We start from the raw sequence: 24,308 nt of genomic DNA, 5'->3' as shown, positions 1-24,308 counted from the left end.
TCCTTGCCAGGAGGAGAATGCAACCACTGGGGACTGGCAAGTGTGGAGCATACCGCATAAGGTCGAGGAGACACGGAGCTCCAATGCGGTTTTAAGGGAACTGTTGAACCAGCTGCGAAAGAAGGAAGGGGAGAATCAGAGGAAGGACATGTTGACTCCCAGGGGACCACAGGCCGGCTGATGGATCGCTGTGGAGAGGAGGAAAGGCGAGAGTTATCCTGGGTGGGAGTTACCATGGAGACAAGCTGCAGACACCTGGATCTAATCTGATGAGAGGCAGAGCTCTTATGTGAAAAACAAAAGCAAACTACAGGATGCAGTGGGTTGGGGAGGTCTGGATTCAAATTCTGCATCTGTGTCCTGGTGGCAGATTCATGTCATTTTCAAATGCTTGTGTGCTGTCAGCCCCATGGGAGGGACAGCCCAACTGAAAACGTAGTAGGAAGGCAGCTACAGGGAGGCCTTTGGTCCAGCAGAAAGGGCTGTGAACACTCTCCGTGGGCGGGGAACAGAGAGTTCTTGACGACACTGGGCAGGAAGATTCAGGAGCTGCTGGCATCCTGCATGCTGGCTGTGTTGTCAGGGGTCGGGGGGCTTTGGGGGGCCGCTGGGGCAGGGCAGTACTGGACAGTGAGGTTGGGGAACACAGTGACTCCTTGTGAGGAAGAAGCCAGGCAGCTTCTGACTGCCTCTGCAGCTGTGTGGGACTCACCCTGAACCCTGAGAGCAAGAGGCATTATTTTCTCCCCTCTCTTGTCAGATATTGACTCCCACGCAGGAAAAAGGAAGCACCTTTTGTCAGATGCTGCGGCCACTTCCTCTTCAGAAGGCTCCAGCCAATCTCTGGCTTTGCAGAACGAGGGCGCTGACTCCAGCTGCCGGACCTTGAGGGTGTAGGGCCCCAGGGCCGGCACTGATGGGAGCCAGCCCCTCGGCTGGCCCGCTGGGTTCCGGGGCATCCTCTCTGCTGCAGATCTGGACCCCTGAGCCCGGCCTAGCTGGGGCCCAGCGCTTCCCGGCCCCTCCCTGCACACTGCTCACAGCCCCTGTCAGCCCGCCTGTCTGTCCCTCTCCACAGCTCGGTCAAGGAGTGTGATGACCGGAGAGCAGATGGCGGCCTTTCACCCCGCATCCATCCCCAACCCACTGGAAAGACCCATCAAGATGGGTTGGCTGAAGAAGCAGAGGTCCCTCGTGAAAAACTGGCAGCAGAGGTACTTCGTGCTGAGGGCACAGCAGCTCTATTACTACAAGGACGAGGAGGACGTGAAGCCACAGGTACCAGCCTGGCTGTTTGCCCCCTTCCCAGGGCTGTCCCCTCCTGGGTGCGGGAGGTGGGTGGAGCCCCGGAGATCACTACAGACTCGCAGGGGGGCTTCTTACTAGGATGCGACCCCTGTCCATTTGAAAGGACTTCTCTCTCTCCTTCTCACCCTTTGTGAGATACATAAACTGAGTTGCAGAGATGACAGGGTGATCTTCCTTCACGGAGTCCCAAGATGAGCGCTGGGGCTCTTCCTAAACGCAGCGCTAAGTCAAGGTTGGCAGCGTGGTCTTGATGGGAATATGGAGCACAAGGGCTCAGGGAGAGTGGATTTGGGTTCAGGAAAATTGATTTGGGGCTTTCATTTATTTGTCTGTTCAATCAATATTTATTGAGCATCTACTGTGCACCAGACACTGTTCCAGGGAGTTGAAATAACTCAGTGACTAAAACAGATAAGCACCCCTGACATGTGGAACTTAGAAGATGGGGAGGGGGGAAGCAGAAAGATAAACATAATCAATAAGAAAATTACGTGGTTTGTTAGAAAATGACTAGTTCTATGAGGAAAAAATAGAATGGGCTAGGAGGATCAAGCATTTGGGTGAGGTGGTACAATTTCAAGAAGGGTAGCCAGAATGACTTCATGAAAAAGGGGACATTTGAGCAAAGATTAAGGAGGAGAAGCAATCCGCCAGGCAGATCTCTGGGTAAAGAGCACTCCAGGCAGAGGGGACAGCCAGTGCAAAGGCCCTGAGGTAGAGCATGTCTGATGTGTGTGGGAAATAGCAAGGAGGTCAGCGTGGGAGCAGCAGAGTTAGGGAATGAAAGGATCAGAGGAGATGAGGTCAGAGAGTGGAGCGTTGGGGGTTGGGACGCAAATTGTAAAGGACATCGTAGTCCACTGTAAGGACTTGAGTCTTTACACTGAGGGTGATGGCAGGCCTTGCAAGGTTCCCAGCAGAAAGGGGTCATTCCTGGGTTATGTTGTAAAAAGATGGTTCTGGTTACCATGCTCAAAAATAGATCCAAGGCTGAAGGGAGGAGGTATAAGGGTAATTTAGGTGAGAGGTTACTATGTTTAGAATCTCAGTGGGCTGGAAGAAAATGATCAGATCCCTGATATACTTGAAAATACAGCAAACAGTGCTTCCAGATGGAGTGGATGGGGCTAGAGAGGGCTTTGATTGTAAATCTTGGGCCCGGGTCTTTTCTTCCTGCCTCATTGATTCCTCGTGGCCATCGTGGTGAATGAGAGCAAAAGGGGATGCTGTTAACAGCTGAGAGACCCCAGGTGTAAATTGTATGTCTCAAGGCAGCCAGGAGGACTGGACACCCTTTCTAGAGTCATGCCTGTGGAGGTGGAAGAGTGGGCAAGGAACTTATTAGGGAGGACAGACTCTAAAACTTTCTGGAGCCAGAAAAAATGCCCCAAGAAGGGTGAGGATATTGAAGGTGGATGGCCGGGTAAGCAAAGAAGAGAGAAGGTCATTTGGAAGAGGACAGTTCTCTCTAAGGGCAGGCTTGAGGCTCTGTGAGGCATCGGCAGTGCCCAGTTAATCAGGCCCCCCACTCAGAGGGCTGTGAGTGTCTGTCCCTGCAGAGGCTGGAGAGGGGCCAGAGACCCCACCACTGCCTGGGTTCTTGCCCAGTGTCCTGTGCGTGGTAACCAGACTTTCTTCACTTTATGAACAGACCCTATCAGAGGCAAGCAACTACAAGCTAAGATGGGGTTCCTGGTACATTAATAGCCGAGGCAGGAAGTCTTCCCGTCTGCGGAGTGTGAGGGAGATGGCAATAATGTGTTAGCCTTCCCAAAGCAGCAGAAAGGGAAGTTCAGTGAGGCTTACTTCCGTGAGGTGTAGCAGGGAGCTTGTGTTCTTTTCCTGGCTCTACTACCATCTGGCCGAGTAATTATTTAATTTTTCTGGACCTCTCGTTTTGTCTTTTGTAAGATGAGGCAATCATACCTGGCCTGCATCTGTCACAGGATTAAATGATATGAAGCACATGTAAAAAATTGTTTTGTAAAAATATAAACGGATGTCAAAGAGTAAAATAAATTATTGGAGGTCCTGGCTTGTCTCCCTTACTTTTGGAGGAGGAAACTCTGAGTCCTCTCAGGATTAAATTAGTCTGATAATTAGGTAGAGCTTCTTCTAGAATGACAAGTATGGTTTATTTTTTAGAAAACCTATTAATGTATCAGACCAATAGGTCGAGATCAAGAAGTCAAATGAGAAAACCCACACAACCCCTAAATAGATGGCTGAAAAGAGCATTTGATAAAATCCAAAACTCATTTCAGATATAAAAAGTATTTTTTTAAAAAGGAATAAAATGATAATTTCTCAGAATATTTTATTTTATATGGATGTGAATATCTCGATTACAAAAGCTATATGGGTATATAGTTGGAAATTTGGAGGAAGCAGAAAATCACAAAGTAGAAAATAATAATTATCCCTTCAGTAAGAAATAACCACCTAAATCCTCAATTCTTCCAGTTTTTTCTATGCATGTACATTTAGAAACTCATCTAAATGCAAAATTAGTATAATAGTATTCTTTAATTAAAAATTAACAATATGTCTTGAATATTGTCCAGTATTATTAAATATTATTCTACAATGTAATTCTTAGTTGTGGCAAAATAACTTATTTTATGGACATTCTATAAGTTATTTAACCAATTTCCTCCTAGAAAGTAGTTGAGTATTTGGGCTGATTTTTCTATGTTATTATAACAAACAAGAATTAAGTGGATATCCTTGTAGACTTTTCATATATCCATCATTATTTTATTAAGATAAAGAAAAGTCTATTCAAAATAAAATACTTTCATTAAGCTATCATTTAACATTGTTTTGGGATTCATAGACGTTGCAAATATCTAGACGTGAAATGAAAGATATGAACTAAATTCTTGGGAAAAAATAAAGGTCTATTTCCACACTATGTTTCACACCATTCATGATTCTGGATGGGTTAAAGACTTAACGTGTGAAAAAGAGTTCATAAAAATCCTAGAAGAAAGTGTAATTATCTGCGTGATCTTTGGGAAGCAGGTGTTTCTTAAGCATAGCAACAAAGACAGCACAAGGAAAAGACTGATTTAATTACATAAATAGAAACGTCTGTACCTTAAAAACCAAAATAATAAGGTGAAAATGCAAAAGTAAACAGAAAAAATTGTAAACAACTATTCTTCCTATTTAAAATAGTCTCAAATCTTATAAGAAACAGCAATAGGAAAATGAGTAAATGACGTAAATGGGCAATTTCCCAAAGAAACGTAATAGCCGGAAAGCATATGTAAAAACTCCACTCAGTCATAATTAAAGACATGCAATGGAAGTTAATGAGATACCATTGTCCCCTTATCAAAATGGCAAAGATTTTCTAGAAATTCCAATGTTAGTAAAGACCAGGGAACAGGAATTCTCATGCACAACTGGTGGAAATGAAAATCTGTACAACCTTTCTGGAGGGTAATATGCCTCTTAGAAATGCAAATTCTTTGACCCTGCATTTCTAATGTAGGGGTTTATAATAGTGATGTGGAAACAATGCCCGGTGGTAGGGGCTAAGTTATGTGAGGCAACTTTTATATATCTATCCGATAGAATATAATTCGGCTGTTGATGCCCTAAATTAATACTTTTTGAAATTGAAAGATGTCCATAATATCATTGCTTTGAAAAAAAGCAGTTAACAGCAGGGGACGATTTGTATGCTAATCCTATTCTTTTTTTTTTTTTTTTTTTTTTTTTTTTGCGGTACGAGGGCCTCTCACTGTTGTGGCCTCTCCCGCTGCGGAGCACAGGCTCCGGACGCGCAGGCTCAGCGGCCATGGCTCACGGGCCCAGCCGCTCCGCGGCATGTGGGATCCTGCCAGACCGGGGCACGAACCCGTGTCCCTTGCATCGGCAGGAGGACTCCCAACCACTGCGCCACCAGGAAAGCCCGCTAATCCTATTCTTGAGGGGAAAAAAACAATGAATCTGTAATTTATGGGAAAAGGCTTGGAAAGAAGTACACAGAGATGTTAACTGAGTTATCTCTGAGTACCGGAGTTACACATAACTTTTACTTTTCTTCTTTCTCTATGACTAAACTATAAATTAGTTGTAAATTTAAAAAGAACACACATACACTCTGATTCCTAAAAAACTCAAAAAACAAAAATCACTCCAGTAATCTTAAAGCAATCAGATGGAAAATGCCCTCATGTATACTGATGACGTATGCAGCTTGGTGCAGCCTTTCTAGAAAGCAATTTGGCCAGATTTCTGAAAGCCAAAATATATCATATCCAGAATGACCCAGTCATTCTGGTTTTAAGAAGCTATCCAAAAGAAATAATAAGATATATGCAGTGCTACTTGTAATTAGAAACAGTAGACCAAATGTCCAACAAAGGAGAATGGTTAAGTAAATTATGGGGCCCTCTATGATGCACCCTTGTATGTGCTCTTCGAGGGCACCCTGGGGTTCAGGAGAAGGCAGTCTGTGCAGTTTTTCCTCTGAGTTCTCAGAAGGGTCTGTCTAGCCCTAACAGTATAATGCCCTGTAAGTCCATGACCTAGCTTCCTATAACTCATTCCAAAAGTTTCTTTGTCAAGGAAGTTGTTTAAAACAGAATCTCAGTGAATTGCCCTCAAGTCTCTGCTACAATGATGGTTTTAGACAGTCCTGGCTTAGATGTTCCATTGCCTCACCTGCTTTCTCTGAAGTTAGAGCAGAGAGTTGTCTATCAGGGGTGAGCTGGGAAATGTTTAACCAACAGCCCTGTGGTAGGGGAGTTGTTTTGGACACAGCATTTGCCAATTTCTGTTGTGTAAATACTCCCACTGTGGCTGATTCAAGCTACCAGCATCCCTGAACACAGAGTTGAGAAGGGATGTACGGTAGCAGTGTTAGGTAGTCTTTCTACCACACAGATAGATTTGATGTAAATGACCGTACGAACAGAAATAATAGTAAAATAGAGCAAATAATTAGATAAATAGAAATTTTTGTCTTTTCTTTTATATTTATATGAGATGATGGATGTTCACCGAACTTATTGTGGTGATCATTTCATGACGCTTGTGGGTCAAATGTTGTGTTCTGCACCTTGAACTTGGACAGTCCGGTATGTCAATTGTGTCTCAGGGAAATTGCAAGAAAAAAAAAGAAAAAGAGAATTAGAAAGTGATGAATTCTGAGTAGTACTACCTTTATTTTTAATATAAAATATTTCATTGTAAGTTCATGTAGTTTAACTTTTTTTTTTTTTTTTTTTTTTTTGCGGTACGCGGGCCTCTCACTGCCGTGGCCTCTCCCGCCGCGGAGCACAGGCTCTGGATGCGCAGGCTCAGCGGCCACGGCCCACGGGCCCAGCCGCTCCGCGGCATGTGGGATCCTCCTGGACCGGGGCACGAACCCGTGTCCCCTGCATCGGCAGGCGGACTCTCAACCACTGCGCCACCAGGGAAGCCCTAGTTTAACTTTTAATAATGGCTGTGAGTTATGTCACCAGGATAAAACACTATGTTGTTTTTTCAGACAGGAGGAAGCACTGCCTGGTAGGAAGATAAAGAAAGTGTCATTTCAGGGGTACCTGCCTCTCCTAAGTTTGTCTCTAAACGATTATTTGATAGTTTTATCCAAAAACAGTAAAAATAAAATACAAAGTATGTAAATACCGTTTATTGAACGCTTACTAGGTGCCAGGCTCTGTGTTAAATTTCCTGAACATACCATCCAGCAGCACAATCTAAGGGTCATTTTTTTTCTGAGGCCACTGATATTATTTAAAGATGGCGGGGAGCATGTAGGTGGTGGTTATTTTTAAGTAATAAAATTAGAGAAGTGTAGGCAGAATTTTTTTTCTTTCCTCTTGTCCTCCTTCCCCCAGCTCCCCTCCTTCCCCTCCTTCTCTTCCCCTTTCTCTACCCCACCCTCCTCTTCTGCTTTCGCTTCTACTCTTTTTCTCACTCAGTCTTAGACATTTGCATTTATAGACCCCCAAGAAACATTTATTCTTTCAGAATTCTGAGCTGATCTGGGAGTTCCTTAAGACTCTTCCTTTATAGCTTTTCTGCTACCAATCCTTTTCATCCACGGTTTGTTCTAGAAACAAGACATCACTGTTTACTCAGCTCAGAATCAGACACCCTACCTACGACAGCTAGTGAAATGTAAATTATGAGTAAGGAACTCTAGGACAATTAACTGTGCCCCCTCGTGCTGTTACTTAAACTTTGAAAGTGTCGGTTTCCTCATCTGTAATGTGGGAGTAGCCATCCTGCCATGTTTCTGATTTGGGGGCTGTTCTGAGGTCTAAGGAGATGTTGCATGTAACGATGCACTGTCCATGGTGGAGCAATGAGCATACACGTGGTGGAAGTGACTTGGTTTTCTGATGACATATTCACGTGTAGGGTCACAAATTCCACCCTCACTCCACCCCTCCCCCACAACGGATCCATGATGCTCCTCCCCTTGCCCGTTCAAGGGACATCAAGCTGCTGGGTCCCAGCACTTCCACTGTGATGGTGAAGAGCACAGGGTTTGAACACACTTCTGAGATGAATTACCATTCTGCCACTTACTAGCTCTGTGACATTGGACAAATCACAGAACCATTCTGACCCCCAGTTTCCTCACTTGTAAATTTGTGTAGCAATACCTTGCCTGGAGAATTGCTTAAAGAACTAAGCGAATAATACACATTCAAGGTGCTTAGCAGAGGGACAGACACCTGGAGTGTGCTGCTCAGAAGCTCTTGCTGCTACTAAGTACTGCATCGCCTCAATGCGCCCCCTTTGGCAGCCCGGCAGGTGGTATGGTCCCCCCAGTCTCAGCATGGCCTCCACAAAGGTCAGGTGTCTCGTTTGGCAAGGAATTTTGGCTCTTGGAAAGTAGGAAGAGGCAAGTGTTGGTGGCGGCACCCTCTCAGTTCATTCTCCAGTCAGAACCTTGTCCTCCTGTCTCTTTAGGCACCTTGCTTGCTGTCACATAGCCGCCACTTAATTTCACCAAGGTCTGAGTGCAGAAGTGCCCCATTCGAAGCTGGGATACCAGCTTTCCATGCTCCTCTCTGCTATCCCATCATTATCCTATCTGTCCTCCAACTTTATTTTAGTTCATAGCTGGTAATGTTTTTGCTTACCTTAAAGGCCTCGTTTTCAATCTTTCAGGGCTGCATGTATCTACCAGGGAGCACAATCAAGGAGATCGCCACAAACCCAGAAGAAGCGGGGAAGTTTGTCTTCGAAGTCATTCCAGGTAGGTGACGAAATGTGGGATAGACGTGCATCACGTTCCCATGTTACTTCTGACCCCAGAAGTCAAGGTTACATTCAGTGAGTCCGTCAACCAACCTAGTAAGAATGCATAATAGTTCTGTATATAGTTAATGGTCCCATACTAGTTCATTAACAACACGTGAACTAAGTGGGTGTGCATCCGGTTGAACTCTGTAAGCATTTCACGAGCACCTGCTTGGAGCCAGGTATCCACTAGGCACTGGGATACTGATCGGAAAGTGCATCATCCCTGCTCGCTAAAAGGAGCTCAGCTTTGAAGGCGAGTGGGACAATAAAATGAACAGTTAAATTATAAATTGAACCATGTGAAGTCGCCATGGTGGTAGGTCAAAAACGGTCGACAGTCAACAGTCTCATATGGTTCATTGTGACCTATTAAGAAATGACAGCTCCGACTTCCTGACCACTTACTGCATGTCAGGCGCTGTAATTTACCTATTGCACCAGTTAGCCGCACACTGGAGGGTGTCTCTTTCTAATCAAGAGTTACCTTCCTCGAATGCATTTGGGGAAAGGGGAAGTTTGTCTCAGTTTGTCTCAAGGGGAGTTTGCTAGTGTCTGTGGAAGTCTGTCACACTGAGGCTCTCCTCCCTGTCTCTTGCTCCTTCACCAGCCCCCCGCAACCAACAGGAACTACAGAGCTGCTGGTCCAGCTATGCAGCCAGGTTGCTGCTGCCATGCTGACACGGCAGGGGAGACCAATGTCCCCTGAGTGCCCCTTGCCTTAAATTTCTTCTTACCTCTCACACAAGGCAGCTGTGTGCATAAGAAACTTGATGGCAAAGTCAGTGTAGCAGAGAGGGTAGACATGCCCCATCTGGAGCCAGCCTTCCCGGGACCACATCCTGGCCCCGCCACTTACTATGTGTGCAATTGTGATCAATTTTTTTTTTTTTTTTTGCGGTACATGGGCCTCTCACTGTTGTGGCCTTTCCCGTTGTGGAGCACAGGCTCCGGACGCGCAGGCTCAGCGGCCATGGCTCACGGGCCTAGCCGCTCCGCGGCATGTGGGATCTTCCCGGACCGGGGCACGAACCCGTGTCCCCTGCATCGGCAGGTGGACTCTCAACCACTGCGCCACTAGGGAAGCCCAATTATTTAATTTAATAATTTAATTTCTCTTTGCCTCTGTTTCTTTACCTGGGAAATGGGAACAATGATGATGGTAGTGAGGATTAAGTAAAGAAGTATATATGCCGCACTTGGTGCAGTGCCGAGTGTCTGAAGTTTTGGCAATAACTAGAGGAAATTGTAATGTAGAAACCAATCCCCAAACTGGCTCTGACTATTTATAGAAAACAAAGAAAAACAGGTTGGTTTTTTTTTTGAAAGTTCAGCTCTTCCCAAGTGGCCCCCTCATGGGCACTCCCTTGCTTTTTCTCTGAGAGTCTATTCATTTTTCTTCCTCCTCAGAGGAAGAGCCTACTTTTCCAGTCTCTCCTTTCTGGGATAACCCCACCCTTTTCCCACGAGGTTTCTTCTATCCCTAGGATCCCTCTCCCAGCACAATTCAAGGGATGTGACCATTCATGATGACACATGTCCTCAAACCTGATTTTTCAATCCGGGGTGACCCTATTGAGAGCTCCAACTGCAAATTTACTGTGGACTTTGCAGTAAATTGAAGATTGCTGTTACTGTAGGATGAAGATTTGTCCTCTCATTGTCACTCACAGCTGTCTCCTGGGCTGCTGGGGGAATTCTTGGACAGATTCACACATGTGTGTACGTGTACACACACACACACTCAACTCATATGGACAAACAACAATTCTAAAGCAATAGTATGGCAGGGAACCATTTTCCTAAAGACACCGCCATTCTCAAGGCTCCACCTAACCTAAAATGAGACAATCCTTTATGTTATGATGTAGAGAATTTTCAGTTCCTCTTTTTGTCGTCCTCTTGTGCAAGACAATTCTCAGGGGCCAGCGCTGGCATCAGAAATGGCCTCCCTAATCGGGGTCCCCTCTCTGTGATCACCAGTTCTAGCTGCACAAAGGCCATAGAGAAGAATTTGGTTGTGGTTATGCTGTTTTTCTTTACTTGGAGCAGGCAAAAATTTGAGGCAAGCTTCTCCCTCCCTAACTACCTCAAGCGGAATAATTATCTGTTCTCTCACCCAAAGGGAGTCATCAGGGATGGGGGGGTTTATTCCTTCTGTAGAATAAGTAGCATTTAATTCTCATACTGCTGTCTGAAATGTTACACCAAAATTATTGAGCACCTGCTACGAGCCGGGCACTATTGTAGGAACTGGGGATCCAGCAATGAACAAAACAGCCTGTATGCAGCTTACAGTCAATGTGGGGAGACTGAAGACAAACCAAATAAATGAGAACATTGTACAGTTTTATTATGGGATAAGTATTATGGGAAGAAAGCAAAGAAAGAGAAAGTACTGGATGAGGTGGGGATGGCAACTGTTGATTTGTCATTTGAAATAGAGCGGGAAGAATAGACATCATTGAGAAGGTAACCTTTGAGCCAAGGTGGAAGGAAGTGAAGACGTGAGCCAAGTGCACATCTGGAGGAAGAACATTCCAGGAAGGGGAGCAGCCAGTGCAAAGTCTCTGAGCCTAATTCTTGTGTTCAGGAAACATCAAGGAGGCCAAGGTGGTTACAGTGGATTGCTGAGAGGGGAGAAGAGTAGGTGATTTGGTCAGGGGAGGGCACAGGTTTTACAGGCACTGGTAGGCAAGTGGAAAAAGTTTAGTTTTTGTGCTAGAAGGATGAAAATCCATTGGGAGGTTTTGAGCAGAGAAGTAACGTGATCTGACTTTTGTTTTAAAACTCTTTTGAGTTGAGACTAAAAGACTAATAATTATTGTAATTATCCAAGTCAGTGATAGTAACAATGAAGGGGGTGAGAAATGATCAATTTCTAGACACGATTTGAAGCTAGAGAGGACTTCATTTGCTGATGGATTGGATGTAGGAAAGAGAAGTCAAGATTGACTCTAAGGTTTTCACGCAAACAACAGGAAGGATGGCTTTCCTGAGATTTGTGCGTGTGACCAGTTTTGGGTGGAAGATCAGGGCTTTAGCTTTGGACGTATTAAGTAATTAATTCAATTTTAATGTTAAGGAAACTAATGTTCAGGATAATTTAGCTACTGCGGTGGTAGAGGTGATGATAGGATGTTAAGAGATTTAGAAAAGGGAGTCCCCACTCCATCTGGAGTGGGAGGGGGAGGTTTGAAGGAAGGGTCCTTAGAGAAGATAACATTTGCACTAGGTTTTAAAGGATGGATAGGAGTTCCTTAGGCAGGGGAAGAAAAGAAGGGAGGTTCCTTTCCGACAGGGGTAGCAGCCCAGTAGGTGACACAGGCTGAACAGACTGTTTAAGTCAGAGAAAGTACGTGCCTGAGGGCAGAGATGCTGTTCATGGGCTTTGTGTTAATGTCAGGCAGTTTCCCTCAAAGACAGCTCTTCCTCGCACCCCAATGTACCCAGACATTCATTTTTTCGAAGGGTAACAAAGAATTTTCAAATTCCCTTTGGTTCTTGTCTCTTGAATCTATCTTAATATTACCCAGCCTCACCTTCCTTACCCTTTGGGATGACTGACTTCTCAATCCATCTTGTCGTCAGCTCTTCTAATCAGAAAGATCAGTCCGTGGAAGCCCTGGTCATTGAGGAACATCCTGAGAGGTGGATATTTCTCAGTGGTGTTGCCATGATGGAACTAAAGGAATCTCTCAGGAATGAGAGAAAACTGAGAAGGCATGTTCTTGATAACGTAATAGACTGGAGTGTAGGCATGGTGGAGAAGGATACCAGATAAAATTTTGGCCAAGGTCAAATTTGAAGCGCTATGGGCTGGTGGAAACTATTGGGAGAAAGACCCATGGCCTTGCCTTGAGTTTGCTGGTAACTCACTGGGTACCAATGGGCAAGGCCCTTTGCACCTCTGGGCTTCATTTCCATTATTTGTAGAGCAGAAATGATGCTAGAGCTCTTCTCTATTACTAAAGGATGTTGTGTTTCCTATGGGATTCTTTAGTTCTGCCCTGAGGGCTTTTTACTGCCCATCTTACTTCTAGAAACACCCAGTTTCAGGATGTTCCTCAGTGACCAGCACTTCCATGGGCTGACGCTTCTGGGCAGAAGAGCTGATGACCCAGTGATAAGATGGATTCAGAATCAGGTTGTCTCAAAGTGTAAAAGAAAGTGAGGCTGGGTAATATTAAGATAGGTTGAAGAGACTGAAAACAAAGGCACTTTGAAAGTATTTTTTTGCTATGTAAGAAAATACAGGTTTGGGCCCAACTGGGCGGCTAGAACAGGGTCTTTTTTTTAAGCTTTTTAAAAGTTGAAGTATAGTTGATGTACAATATTATATAAATTACAGGTGTACAATATTATATAAATTACAGGTGTACAGTTTTTGAAGGTTATACCCCATTTATAGTTATTATAAAATATTGGGTATATTCCCATGTTGTACAGTATATCCCTGTAGCTTATTTTATACCCAATAGTTTGTCCCTCCTAATCCCCTACCCCGTATTGCCCCTCCCCCATCCCTCTCTCCACTAGTAACCACTAGTTTGTTCTCTATATCTGTGAGTTTGCTTCTTTTTTTGTTATATTCACTAGTTTGTTGTATTTTTTAGATATCACATATAAGCAATATCATACAGTATCTGTCTTTCTCTGACTTATTTCACTTAGCAAGATGCCCTCCAAGTTCATCCCTGTTGCTGCAAATGGCAAAATTTTGTTCTTTTTTGTGGCTAAGGAATATTCCATTGTATATATATACCACATCTTCTTTATCCATTTATCTGTTAATGGACACTTTGGTTGCTTCCACATCTTGGGAACTGCAAATAATGCTATGAACATCGGGGTGCATGTATCTTTTCAAATTAGTGTTTTTGTTTTTTTCAGATAAATACCCAGGAGTGGAATTGCTGGGTCATATGGTAGCAAAACAGGCTCTTTTTGAAGGAAATGCCCTGATATTTTGAGAAGAATGGGTTGATGTCCCCTAAAGCAATGTGAGATTTAATAGTATCCTGTAATTGAAAGGGATTGCTGTTATTTTCTTGTACTTTGTAAGACCTATGTCTGATGTGCCCCTTCTCCCTCTCCTCTCCTCTCTCCCGATGTTTCTCTCTTTGTCACTTTCTCTTATTCTTTCTCTTGGTCTCCTCTTCCCACTCTGCCCCCTTGTCATTTCTTCCACCCTTCTGTCCATTTGATAACACCAACCCAAGGCATACTGCAGATGTCTGTCTGCAATCTTGGGTTTAAAGTGAAAATGATAAAGAATGTCCTAACAAACTTCATTTGTCCATCAGCTATGTATCGAGAGCCTACCATTTGCAATGTCTTCATGCAGGCAGGAGGGCAGTAATCCTGAACAGGAGGCACAGATTCATAAGAAAGGCAACTCCCTCCTGAGTTGCTGTTCCCTCCTCCAACCCCACAGCTGAGCTCAGGGTAGCCTAGGAAGGTATCCATGATTGGCGTGATGGACTTAGGTTTCAGAACCGTATGGGCTGAGCCTGTCTCCTCTTGTACTGACACTGCCCCTTGAACTTCCTCTTAATTTTTGATAGGAAATGGCTTCTGTCCTCCATGGGGACAGATCTCAGCCCAAATCATCTCAGTTGCAAACCACCGAGTTCAATGATTTGTGTATAGGATTAGAGCTCCAGCAAAGACAATAAAGGTGCGTAGATACTCAGTTCTGCTGAGGAAAAGTAGATGCCTTTGTGCTGTTTGACTGCTTGTTTAATTGGACCAAAGAAGCCATTCAGGCTCAGCTTCCCCTCACTGCCCCTTGCTCTGGCCCCTGACCAATGTATGACCTTCATCAGTGTTACTTCTTCCTCCAGCCTCATGTGACCAGAGTCGCACGGGACAGGACCCCTATGTCCTCATGGCCGGCTCCCAGGTGGAAATGGAGGAGTGGGTTAAATTCCTTAAGAGAGTCGCTGGCACACCCTCTGGAGGTAAGGACTCCTGCAGGCTTTCCTGGACAGGTGTCTGTGACATCTCAAGGATGGGAAGGAAGTAGTTTCAGACAAGAGCTTTCCTTGAACAGTGTTCAAAGAAGACCACCAGAGGGCGACTCTGAGGCCGTGCTCATTGCCAAGGCTCTAACTTCCCTCCCTGGGTGATGTCAAAGCCAACTCCAGATTAGCTGGAAGGACCACAAGCCCTTTGCACTCACCGGCAAATGTGTGTGATGCCCTGAAGCAGTCCTTTCTCCTCTCTGGACACAGTGCTCTCATCTGTAAAACGAACGGGTTGGACCGGCTGACCCCGGTTCCTGGCAGCACTAACCTTCAGTGGTACCAAGAGCCTGCCCAGTTATGGGGGTTTGGGAACCCAAGAAGGTTGATGGCAAGATCTATGCTGAAAGCATAAGTTAGGCTGATCAACACAGGAAACTAAAGCTGCTGTCCAGAATTGGGGTGGTCACAAGGAGGAGAGGTTCCGGAATTGTGTCTGCAGTCTTACAGGTACACAGTGAATTCAAGGTTGAACACTTTTCTGGGTTACAAGTGTTTGAGTTTATAAGCTCAAGTTCAAGGTTACAAGCTCAAGTGTTTGAGCTCTCTGAGAACACTCAGTGTTGTGTCCACACTGCAGGAGGGCCCTGCCTGTGAATAACTAATGTGAAAAAAATCTGAAATTAACAAACAGGTGAATCTAGTATGTGTTTTTTCCTTTCGTAAAAATATGAAAGAACTGGTGACGCAATCTCAAGTGACCATTTTCCTTCAACTTTTTTAGGAACACACTCATTTGTGTCAACTCCAGGATAACGGTATAATTTATGATTATTTATCACTTATGCTGCCCGTTATTTTGGAAATGATTCAGGGGGGGCTGTTATAGCTCAAATATTAAATATTTATTTGATTGCCCAATAACTTCTTTCAAAAATCATGAACATCTTAACAATTTTGTGGACATTTGAAAAAATATAGGAAAACAATCACTCCTAAAACTACCAGAGGTGTTTTTATATTTTCCTTCCAGCTGGTGTTCATATATACATACTTGTTTCTCAGGATGAGAAACACAGGATTTATGCAGTTCAGAACCGTTTATTTTCTAGCTTAATTTTCCCAAAGGGCTATAGAATCTTAATTGATAAATTTTATCCAAATGATGTTAAACAAGAAAGAGGTATTTGCTGGGCAGGTGCAAGCTACTCCAAGAAACCAAGGGCAGGAACTTCCAGGAGGACTGAAGGGACTGGGGCTGAGAACTGATGCTTCCCTGGGGCCACGCAGCTTCCCATTCCACTTTTCTCTGCCTGCCTGTTTTTGTCTAGTTAACAGCCCTCTGGCGCTCATGCCTGTCCCAAATACTGCTGTGCTAGCCCCAGCTATCCTATATTTATCTCTGGAGTACCAGCAGAGGCTGAGATCAGCCTCTAGTGCAGCCCCCTTCCAGACTCCTGGCTCAGCTGTGGTCAGGATCTGGGGCAGGGAGGAAGTCCTGTGGCCAATGACCTGCCCAGGAGGGGCTGCGAGAAAAGAAGTGCCTTGGATGGGACAGCCTAATTTGAGTGCCTGCCTCATACAAATAGCTGCAACCTATTACAAAAAAGAGGAGTGTAGTTTCATTAACCATTTCCCAGTCCCTAAACACAGTATTTTTTATGGTGCTAATCAGGTTAAGATGAGCGGTTTATTTATTAAAGCTCTGTTATGTGCTGCTCAGCCTGGATGGTCTGACCTGTGACCTTCCTTACTGCCCTGGATTGTGAGATGGCTGACATTTTCTGTTTTCCCTGGTCCAGTGCTTTAGGCTGTCTGCAGCGACAAGGGTAGCACATGTCGTCTAAATTACGTACCTGTTCTGAGCCAAAATGCTGTGGGGGGCTCCCCTGGTGGCGCAGTGGTTGAAGTCCGCCTGCCGATGCAGGGGACACGGGTTCGTGCCCCGCGGTTCGGGAAGATCCCACATGCCGCGGAGCGGCTGGGCCCGTGAGCCATGGCCGCTGAGCCTGCGCGTCCGGAGCCTGTGCTCCGCAGCGGGAGAGGCCACAACAGTGAGAGGCCCGCGTACCGCAAAAAAATAAATAAAATTGCTGTGGAGGAACTGTGACCGGCATCTATGCCCCGTGTGGTGCTCTGCTCAGCCTTGTCAGGGTGAACCGTTGCAACAGTCATAACCCACATGGGGATTTCTCCCTCACCCCACTTGGAGGCCACCACCGTCAGAAGCAAGTCAAGCGTAAGTCCTGTAGGCAGAGGAAAGTCCAAGGGAGGAGAAATAAGAGTCCAGCACTATTTATGTATTCAAAGAACAAGGTTTGGATTTGATGTGGCATCTCAGATTGAACCAAAATCGGCGATCTCAGGATGAGAAGGCATTTTAAGACAGCAGAGTCCAGTCTGAGGTCTTGGGACACGTCAGACATTTGCTCTTCCTGTTTGTAAGTCAGGAAACTTCAGTCCTGAGGAAGTAAACGATTTGTCCAAGGGGCCCAGCCATCGACGGGTTAGGGCTGGGGCTCCTGCCTTTGGGGAGGCCCTCTTTCGCCTTGTAAAGTGCCTCTCATCTGGGTCTACTAGATCGGCAGGGCATGCCCCCTCACATGCTGGAAAGTCACTGAGGTATGTTGCTGCTCTTTTTTCAGCTCTTCATGAAACTTTCTATGACTTTTCCCACCCAGAACCTACCCACTTCTCACCACCTTTGTTACTTGCCATCCTGGTTGAGGCACCAGACTGCCTTGTTTGAATTGCAGCAGTGGTCTCCAAACTCTCTCCACGCTTCCAGGCTCACCTTCTTATAGTCTGTTTTCAACAGAGAGAAGAGTGAACCTATTAAACCTGTCATCTCAAGACCCTTCTCTGCTCATCACTGTCTAATAGCTTGCTTTCTCTCTCAGAGGAAAAGTCGGAAGCCTTATAATGACTCCACACACAATCTGCCCCCACCCCCATGACCTCTCTGACCTTGTTTTCTAGAACCCTCTCCAGTGCTCATTTCACTCCAGCTTCACCAGCCTCCTTGCTCTTCCCCAAACACCCTAGGTACACTCCTGCCTCACGGCCCTTGCACTGGCTGCTTTCTCTTTCTGGAACCCTCCTTCCCCAGGGTGTTGCACGGCTTGGTCCCTTGCTTTCCTCAGGTCTTTGCTCAAACTTCACTTCAGTGAGCCTTCCCCTGATGGTCCCGTTTCACATTGAACCCCTTCCCCACCAAGTCATTCTCATGCCAATTCTGAAGAGCTGAGGCTTCTTCCTGCCCCGACTCCTTTTCTGGCTCCCCTGATGGGAGAGAGGGTCCACATGTTTCCCGTGGCATACCTAACTTCTTCCCCGCAGCTCCCCCTGCGTCCGAGCTGACTCTGGACACGCCTCTTACCTTGTCCGATTTGATTCTGGGACCAATTCCAGTGGGTGTGTGTTGGGGAGAGGGGGAGGGCTCCCCACACGTCTAAGCCATTCTTGGACACCAGCTCGGTGTTCTACAATTTAACTCAATTTTGATGCTATCTACCTGGAGATAGCTTCAGATTTCACAGGTTAATGGCTCAGTCCTACAAAACTGCCCTCATATGCCTATGGCAAGTCCAGATTGTACCCTGTGCGTCTAACCAACCAGCTACCGATAGGAAGTTCCACAACCCCCTCCTTGGGTTCAAAGAATTTGCTAGAGTAGCTCACAGAACAGAGGAAACCAGTTCACTTACTAGATTACTGGCTTATTATAGTAGAACAAAGCTCTGGAACAGCCAGATAGAAGAGACGCATAGAGAAGGTATGGGGAACAGGCACGGAGCTTCCATGCCCTCTCCCAGCGCCATTCTACCTGCACCTCCTTGGGTTCACCAACCCGGAAGCTCTCTGAACTCATCCTTTGGGGCTTTTCTGGAGGCTTTAGTACATAGGCCTGATTGATTAAATCATTGGCCATTGATGATTGAACTCAATCACCAGCCCCTCTCCCCTCCCTGGTGGGTGGGACTGAAAGTTCCAAACCAATAATCACATGGTTGGTTCCCCTGGCACCCAGCCCCCATCCTTAGCTGGGATCCAAAAATTACCTCTTTAACGTAACGAAAGACACTTTATCGCTCTCATCACAGGAAATTTGAAGAGTTTTAGGAACTCTGTGCCAGGAAGTGGGTGGAAGACGAAAAAATATTTATTATTATAAATCACAATATTGTACCTTGGAGAGCAGCTCTTTGGTGCATCTGGGTGTTCCAGCCTTTTCCTTCCTAGACAGCCAATTTCTCTCTCTCTCTCTCACTCCCTTTTTTTTTTTCTTTCTTTCTTTCTTTTCCTACCTTTTCTTAAGGGCCCAGCTGGAAAGGTTAGATTAATTTTTTTCCCAGAAATTCTGGATGCAATTCTAGGTTGTCCCGAATTACGTAGGAGAAAGGGAAGGGAGGAGATCGCACCTCAACTTCAGGTGACTTGTTCCCAGGCTCCCAGCTGCCCACTTTCTCCAAACCACCTCCTCCTTTTAGTAAGGGGGCTCTGCCTTCCCTGGATCTCCACATTGAAACCTGGTCTCCGTCCCATCCCCAGGAGGCTGGCAGCCACCCTGCTAATTGTTACTCAAGCGGGACCTGCTTTGCCTTCTTCCTCTTGGAAGATGGCCTCTGAAGTTTTCCTTGGGCCATCACTGGGCGCAGAAGCACGGCACTAAATTATGCATAATTCTGCTCCACCCAAGCAGGTTGAAAGACCCTGGGGCAGGTCGCATGGTTTAAGCGTCTTTGTGTGTTTGCCAGCACTAGGTATGGATCATATAAATATGGAATTGTTCTATGCCTCAGGTTCCCTTTCTCCCTCTCATTTCTTTAGGTCTCTGCAGCCTTCAGAGCAAGATTTCACAACCCACAGCCCAGCGTAGCCTGTGGGAGTGTGGTCTCTGTGATTCACTGTGACCTCACGTGTCCTGCTTTTTCTCTGTGGCTAAATGGGACATTACGAGGGATGATTTTTATTTATTTTCAATGATTCCCTCACCTCCCTTCCCCTGAGATCCTAACACCAGACGGATACTTATTTAATTCATTTACTCGACAAATATTTCTTGAGCACGTGTTACGTGCCAAGCACGGCACCAGCACTGGGAGTACAACAATGAGAGAGAGAAGAAGAGAGAAAAAAAGAAAAGACAAAGTCTCTACTTTCAAGGAGATCACAGTCTAGCAGAAGACACAGAAAGGAAACAAAAACCCCAAGGAAAACCATAAAATTACAACGGCGAAAAGTACCATGAAGAAAAAAACTCATGATGATATGTAGGGGGAAAAAATGTCTTTGTTAAGAAGTTCAGGGCTTCCCTGGTGGCGCAGTGGTTGAGAGTCCGCCTGCCGATGCAGGGGACACGGGTTCGTGCCCCGGTCCGGGAGGATCCCACATGCCGCGGAGCGGCTGGGCCCGTGAGCCATGGCTGCTGGGCCTGCGCGTCCGGAGCCTGTGCTCCGCAATGGGAGAGGCCACAACAGTGAGAGGCCCGCGTACAGCAAAAAAAAAAAAAAAAAAAAAAAGAAGTTCAGGGAAGGCGTCCCTGAACTAGTGATGATTAAGCTTCTCTCTGAAAGGCCAGTAGAGGCCAGCTAGGCAGAGAAGGGGGAAGAGGAGCAGTGTCCCAGTCAGAGGAATAGCATGTGCAAAGGTCCTGTGGCAGAGAGGAGAATGGGCTCTGGAGCGAGAGGAAGGTGAGAACAGTGGAGATAGCTATGTTAAAGACGTGGGTCTTCATCCTAAAGTGGCTTGGATGAGGGTGGGGGTGGTGGAGATGGAGAGAAGTAAACAGGCTTGCTTGTTTCTGTGGTAGCATTGCCAGGACATGGGAGTGAATTTGACATGGAAGGAGACTGTGGTGTCAAAGATGAGTCCTCCTTTCCTAGGAGCACATGGAAGGGTGAACTTGGTTGGCAGCATCACACTGCCCAGGACCCTTCCTGGCAGTCCTTCCCTGCCCCTGCCTATCCTGCCCGTGACGCTGAGAGTCCATTTCAAGGCTCCTGGGCATGTCTAGTTGGCCTGCTGCACTTTTTGCTGAATCTTCTCAATGGGAGGGGGGAAATCTTCTCATTTTACCCGGCAACCCACCTCCAAAATCCTTCTCTCTGAACGCTCCACTGAGCCACACGCAACCCAGTCACTTCCAGGGAAGGGTAGGCCGGCTTCATCAGCGCTAAGTGAAATCCTGTGTTCCTGCCAGAGGCTTTGATATATGGAGCGATGTTGGTAAGGGCTGTGTGTGGGATTTTTCTTTTTTTTTTTTTTTTAACCCACGTCCCTGGTATTCCTTGAATGGCAGTTGACAGTTCGTTGCTAAGTAAAAGTAGGCACTTATTTTTATTGCGGGGGCCTTGACAGCTTTATGTTCACTCTTTAAAAGCCAAGAGTCATGTGTGTAAAGGTGAGTGGGGAGGAGAAGTAGTGTGGGAAGGAGGAAGGGAGGGCCGGGGCAGGTGCCGACACATCCCATGGTTTCAGTGCCGGAATCAGAACCTGAGCAGTATTGGCAAGCATGTGTTGATCTGGAAGCAAGAGGGGATGGTTCTTGCAGCTTGGGGAGGAGGGAAGGTCTGAGCCTGGCCCAGCAGAAAGTACGATTCCTCTGCCCCCACCATGCCTCATATTCCCAGGATGCCGCGGTGGGAACTGGGCTGTGGCTTTCCTGCCCTGGCACTGCCCTTTTGCTGGAATTTCAGGAAGAAAACCCCCAAGCTCCAAAAGAAAGGTATTTCTTTCCTATTTTGTGATTCAATTCTTCCACGAAAAGACACTTCGCCCAGCTCCCCTTCCCTCTCCTGTCTGAGAGGGGGATGCACCTGGGACTGAGCCTCTGGGGATGGGGCCAGTGGGGAGAGGGAGGAGAGGGGCAGGGTGGGCTCTTGGTGACCTGGGCCGGACTGGAGGTGGGGTGGGAGGGGCTCTTGTCCTGAATCCAGGAGTGTTGGAGCGATGATGAAGTAGGAGCTACGTTAGAAGGGAGGTGACAGCTAATCTTTCTACTTTTGCTTACCGGAACCAACACGGTGTTCTGGGGTTTTCCAGCAAATCTGGGGAGAGGGCTTAAGAAGTAAAGAATGGAGGATGGCTTGTGAGTAGAAACGGCACAGCTTACCCCTCTCTTTCCCTTGAGCCTGGCTGCTGTCTGAAATTTCACCTAGACAATGTTATTCCACTGAGTTTAAACAAGAAGGATTAAAGTACTGATTTTAGAATCACAGGGCAAATATGACCTTGGACAGATTCCTAATCTGAGTCTCAGTTTTCTCATCTATGAAATGGAACAACTGTAGGGTTCTTACGAGGACTAAATGAGAGCACACGTGAAAGCTTTTAGGGTAGTCTGTCATAAATTAGCTTAATTAATTAAATGTATTAATAATTAGATTACATATTATAATTAATTAAGATTTGTACCTGTTTAGATGGAAATGCGTCTGTTAAGGTGGTGGGTCCAAAGCGATGAGCAGTTCCGGGTGGATGCGTGGCCGGCAGAGGTTAAAAAGGGTAGGAAGTAGGGCACTAGTTCCCTGAAGGACTGAGTGCAAGCTAGGAGGGCTTGGCACAGAAGGGGGAGCTGGGTTTCACCTCTCGGAATCCTTGGGGTGGGAAATGGTCGTTGAGTACCTGTCTGCCGTCTTCCTCCATCACTGGTCCCTTCCCTAGTTTCCCTGGATTTTTTTGGTTCATCTATTCCCTTATACTTAGGCTCTTTCATGTCCACCCAGGGTCAAAGGGTAGCAATCAGGATCCACAAGGCAGCGGTAGGTAGAACTCACGATTGGGTCTTTGGAGTTCCAGGGATATGGAGTTCATCATATGCGATGTGAGATGAAAAGTGACCATCCCTGACCTAGACAAACTGAACAAACAAGGATGCCCTTTCTCTCATGTTAGAAGGGACCTGTGGGTCCTGATGTCTCTAGAGCAGGTCGTGGTCATTTCTTGGTAAGAATAACTTGGACTGATTTCTAGGCTGGAGATGGAAAGTTTGGAACCTTTGACATATGGGTGATATTTAAAGCCGTGAGATTATGAAGTAGATGCAGATGTAGAAGGAAAGGCCTGAGACACTGCAACCTTTAGAGGACAGGGAGGAAGGAGGAATCATCGAAGGAGGCTGGGAACGAGAGGCCAAACAAATAAATGGAGAACCAAAAGTCACGTGGGAAACTGTCTCAAGAAGGAGGGATGATTTGCTGGGTCACATGTTGCTGATGGAGCAGTTCAGATAAAGACTGAGAATTTGACCCTGGACTTTAGAAATGTAGAGACCATTGATTTCTTTGACAAGCCCAAGTTTGAGGAAGTGCTGAGAAGAGTACATTTAGGAGAGGAGAGATGGGCAACAGGAGGAATGGAAGACAGCAGGTAACATCACTTTGAGGACGAGTCTGTCGCGTGGCAGGTTCTGTGCCAGGAGGTAAAATTAGATGGTGAGCCAGGCAGGCTGTCTGCCTCTGAGGAGCCCACAGTCCAGTGGAAGAGAGATGCTTAACTAAATCATCATAAAGGGACACGAGAAGCGATGAGGTATGCACAGGGAACGCCATGAGCACAGCAGAGGGAGTAACCAGTTCCCTCTTAGAAGAAGGTGTTTGAATTCAGGCTGCAGGAAAATCAGGTTTCCAGGTGGGCAGGAGGGAGGGCTTTTACTCGAGTGATTTTTTGTTTTTGTTTTTTGCGGTACGCAGGCCTCTCACTGTTGTGGCCTCTCCTGTTGCGGAGCACAGGCTCCGGACACGCGCAGGCTCAGCGGCCAACAGCTCACGGGCCCAGCCGCTCCGCGGCATGTGGGAACTTCCCGGACCGGGGCACAAACCCGTGTCCCCCGCATCGGCAGACGGACTCTCAACCGCTGCGCCACCAGGGAAGCCCCTTCACTCCAGAGTTTTTAAGAGAAAGACTATTTTTCCTTCTTTCTATCATAATCTCCAGCTACCAAAGAAGCTGGTCCACAGCAGACGCTCAGTCTATATTTGCCAAATGATTTCATGAGTTCCAGTGGAAGGAATTTGCAAGAAAAAGAACTGCAAAAGAAACCATTACAATAATGTGGACAGTACGAATGAGGATAGAGAAGAGAAAGAGTTTAAAGGGGATTTAAAAGGTCCTGATCTGTTAAGAAGGAAGGAGGGTTGTTGCAGATACTTCGAACGAACGCTCACACTTTTGCTAACTGGGTTAGTTGAGGGCGGGTACCTTGCATTAATGGCTTTGTACTCTCAAGGTCTAGGAGAATGCGCGCTGCTTGACTGCTTGATTGAAGGCTATTGCCTGTGGGGAAGTGTGTAGGAGAAGCAGTGATATGGGAGAGTTGGGGACGGGATAAGAGTGAGATTGGAGAAGACAGTGGGAGAGCTGCCATCAGATGTTGGGCTTATAGGCTCAGAAGAGGGACAGAAAGAAATAAGGGAGATAGAGATGATAGAGAGAGAGAGATTGGACCAGGTATGCAGATTTATGTGTCAATTTATAGGTGATATCCAAATGCATGGAGTTGCATGAACTTTCGCAAGGATAACATCTAGAGGGAGGAGAAGTCTGAGTCGGAATGCTAGGAAATGACACACTGAAGGGGCAGGTGGAGGAAGGGCAAGTACTGGAGCCTGCAGAGCAGCTTGCAGAGAGGTGAGACTAGAATGAGGGTGGACTGTTTCACAGCCACATAAGGAGAAAGTCTTGGGGAAGGAAGGAGAATCAATACCACAGAGTCTTCAGAGAAGACCAGTAGAGTGTGGAATGAACATAGGTCAGATC

General features: G+C 46.3%; 1 protein-coding gene across 2 annotated transcripts in view; it reads left to right on the top strand.

The window, feature by feature from the left end:
* The window catches only part of ARHGAP25 (Rho GTPase activating protein 25), an 86,140-nt gene that overhangs the window by 39,650 nt on the left and 22,182 nt on the right, over positions 1 to 24,308 (top strand). Inside the window, exons 2-4 of one of the 2 annotated variants that reach the window (XM_065890766.1) lie at positions 1,079 to 1,278; positions 8,452 to 8,539; positions 14,430 to 14,546. In XM_065890766.1, the coding sequence (XP_065746838.1) occupies positions 1,079 to 1,278; positions 8,452 to 8,539; positions 14,430 to 14,546 (405 nt within the window). Of the gene's footprint in view, positions 1 to 1,078; positions 1,279 to 8,451; positions 8,540 to 14,429; positions 14,547 to 24,308 lie in introns of those variants that run through there. The other variant, XM_065890767.1, reaches the window with a different exon arrangement.

This window comes from Phocoena phocoena, chromosome 14 (genome assembly GCF_963924675.1).
Source record: "Phocoena phocoena chromosome 14, mPhoPho1.1, whole genome shotgun sequence".
Taxonomy (NCBI): Eukaryota; Metazoa; Chordata; class Mammalia; order Artiodactyla; family Phocoenidae; genus Phocoena; species Phocoena phocoena.
The sequence above is the reverse complement of the archived record's forward strand: the minus strand, read 5'-3'. Positions and strand labels throughout refer to the sequence as shown.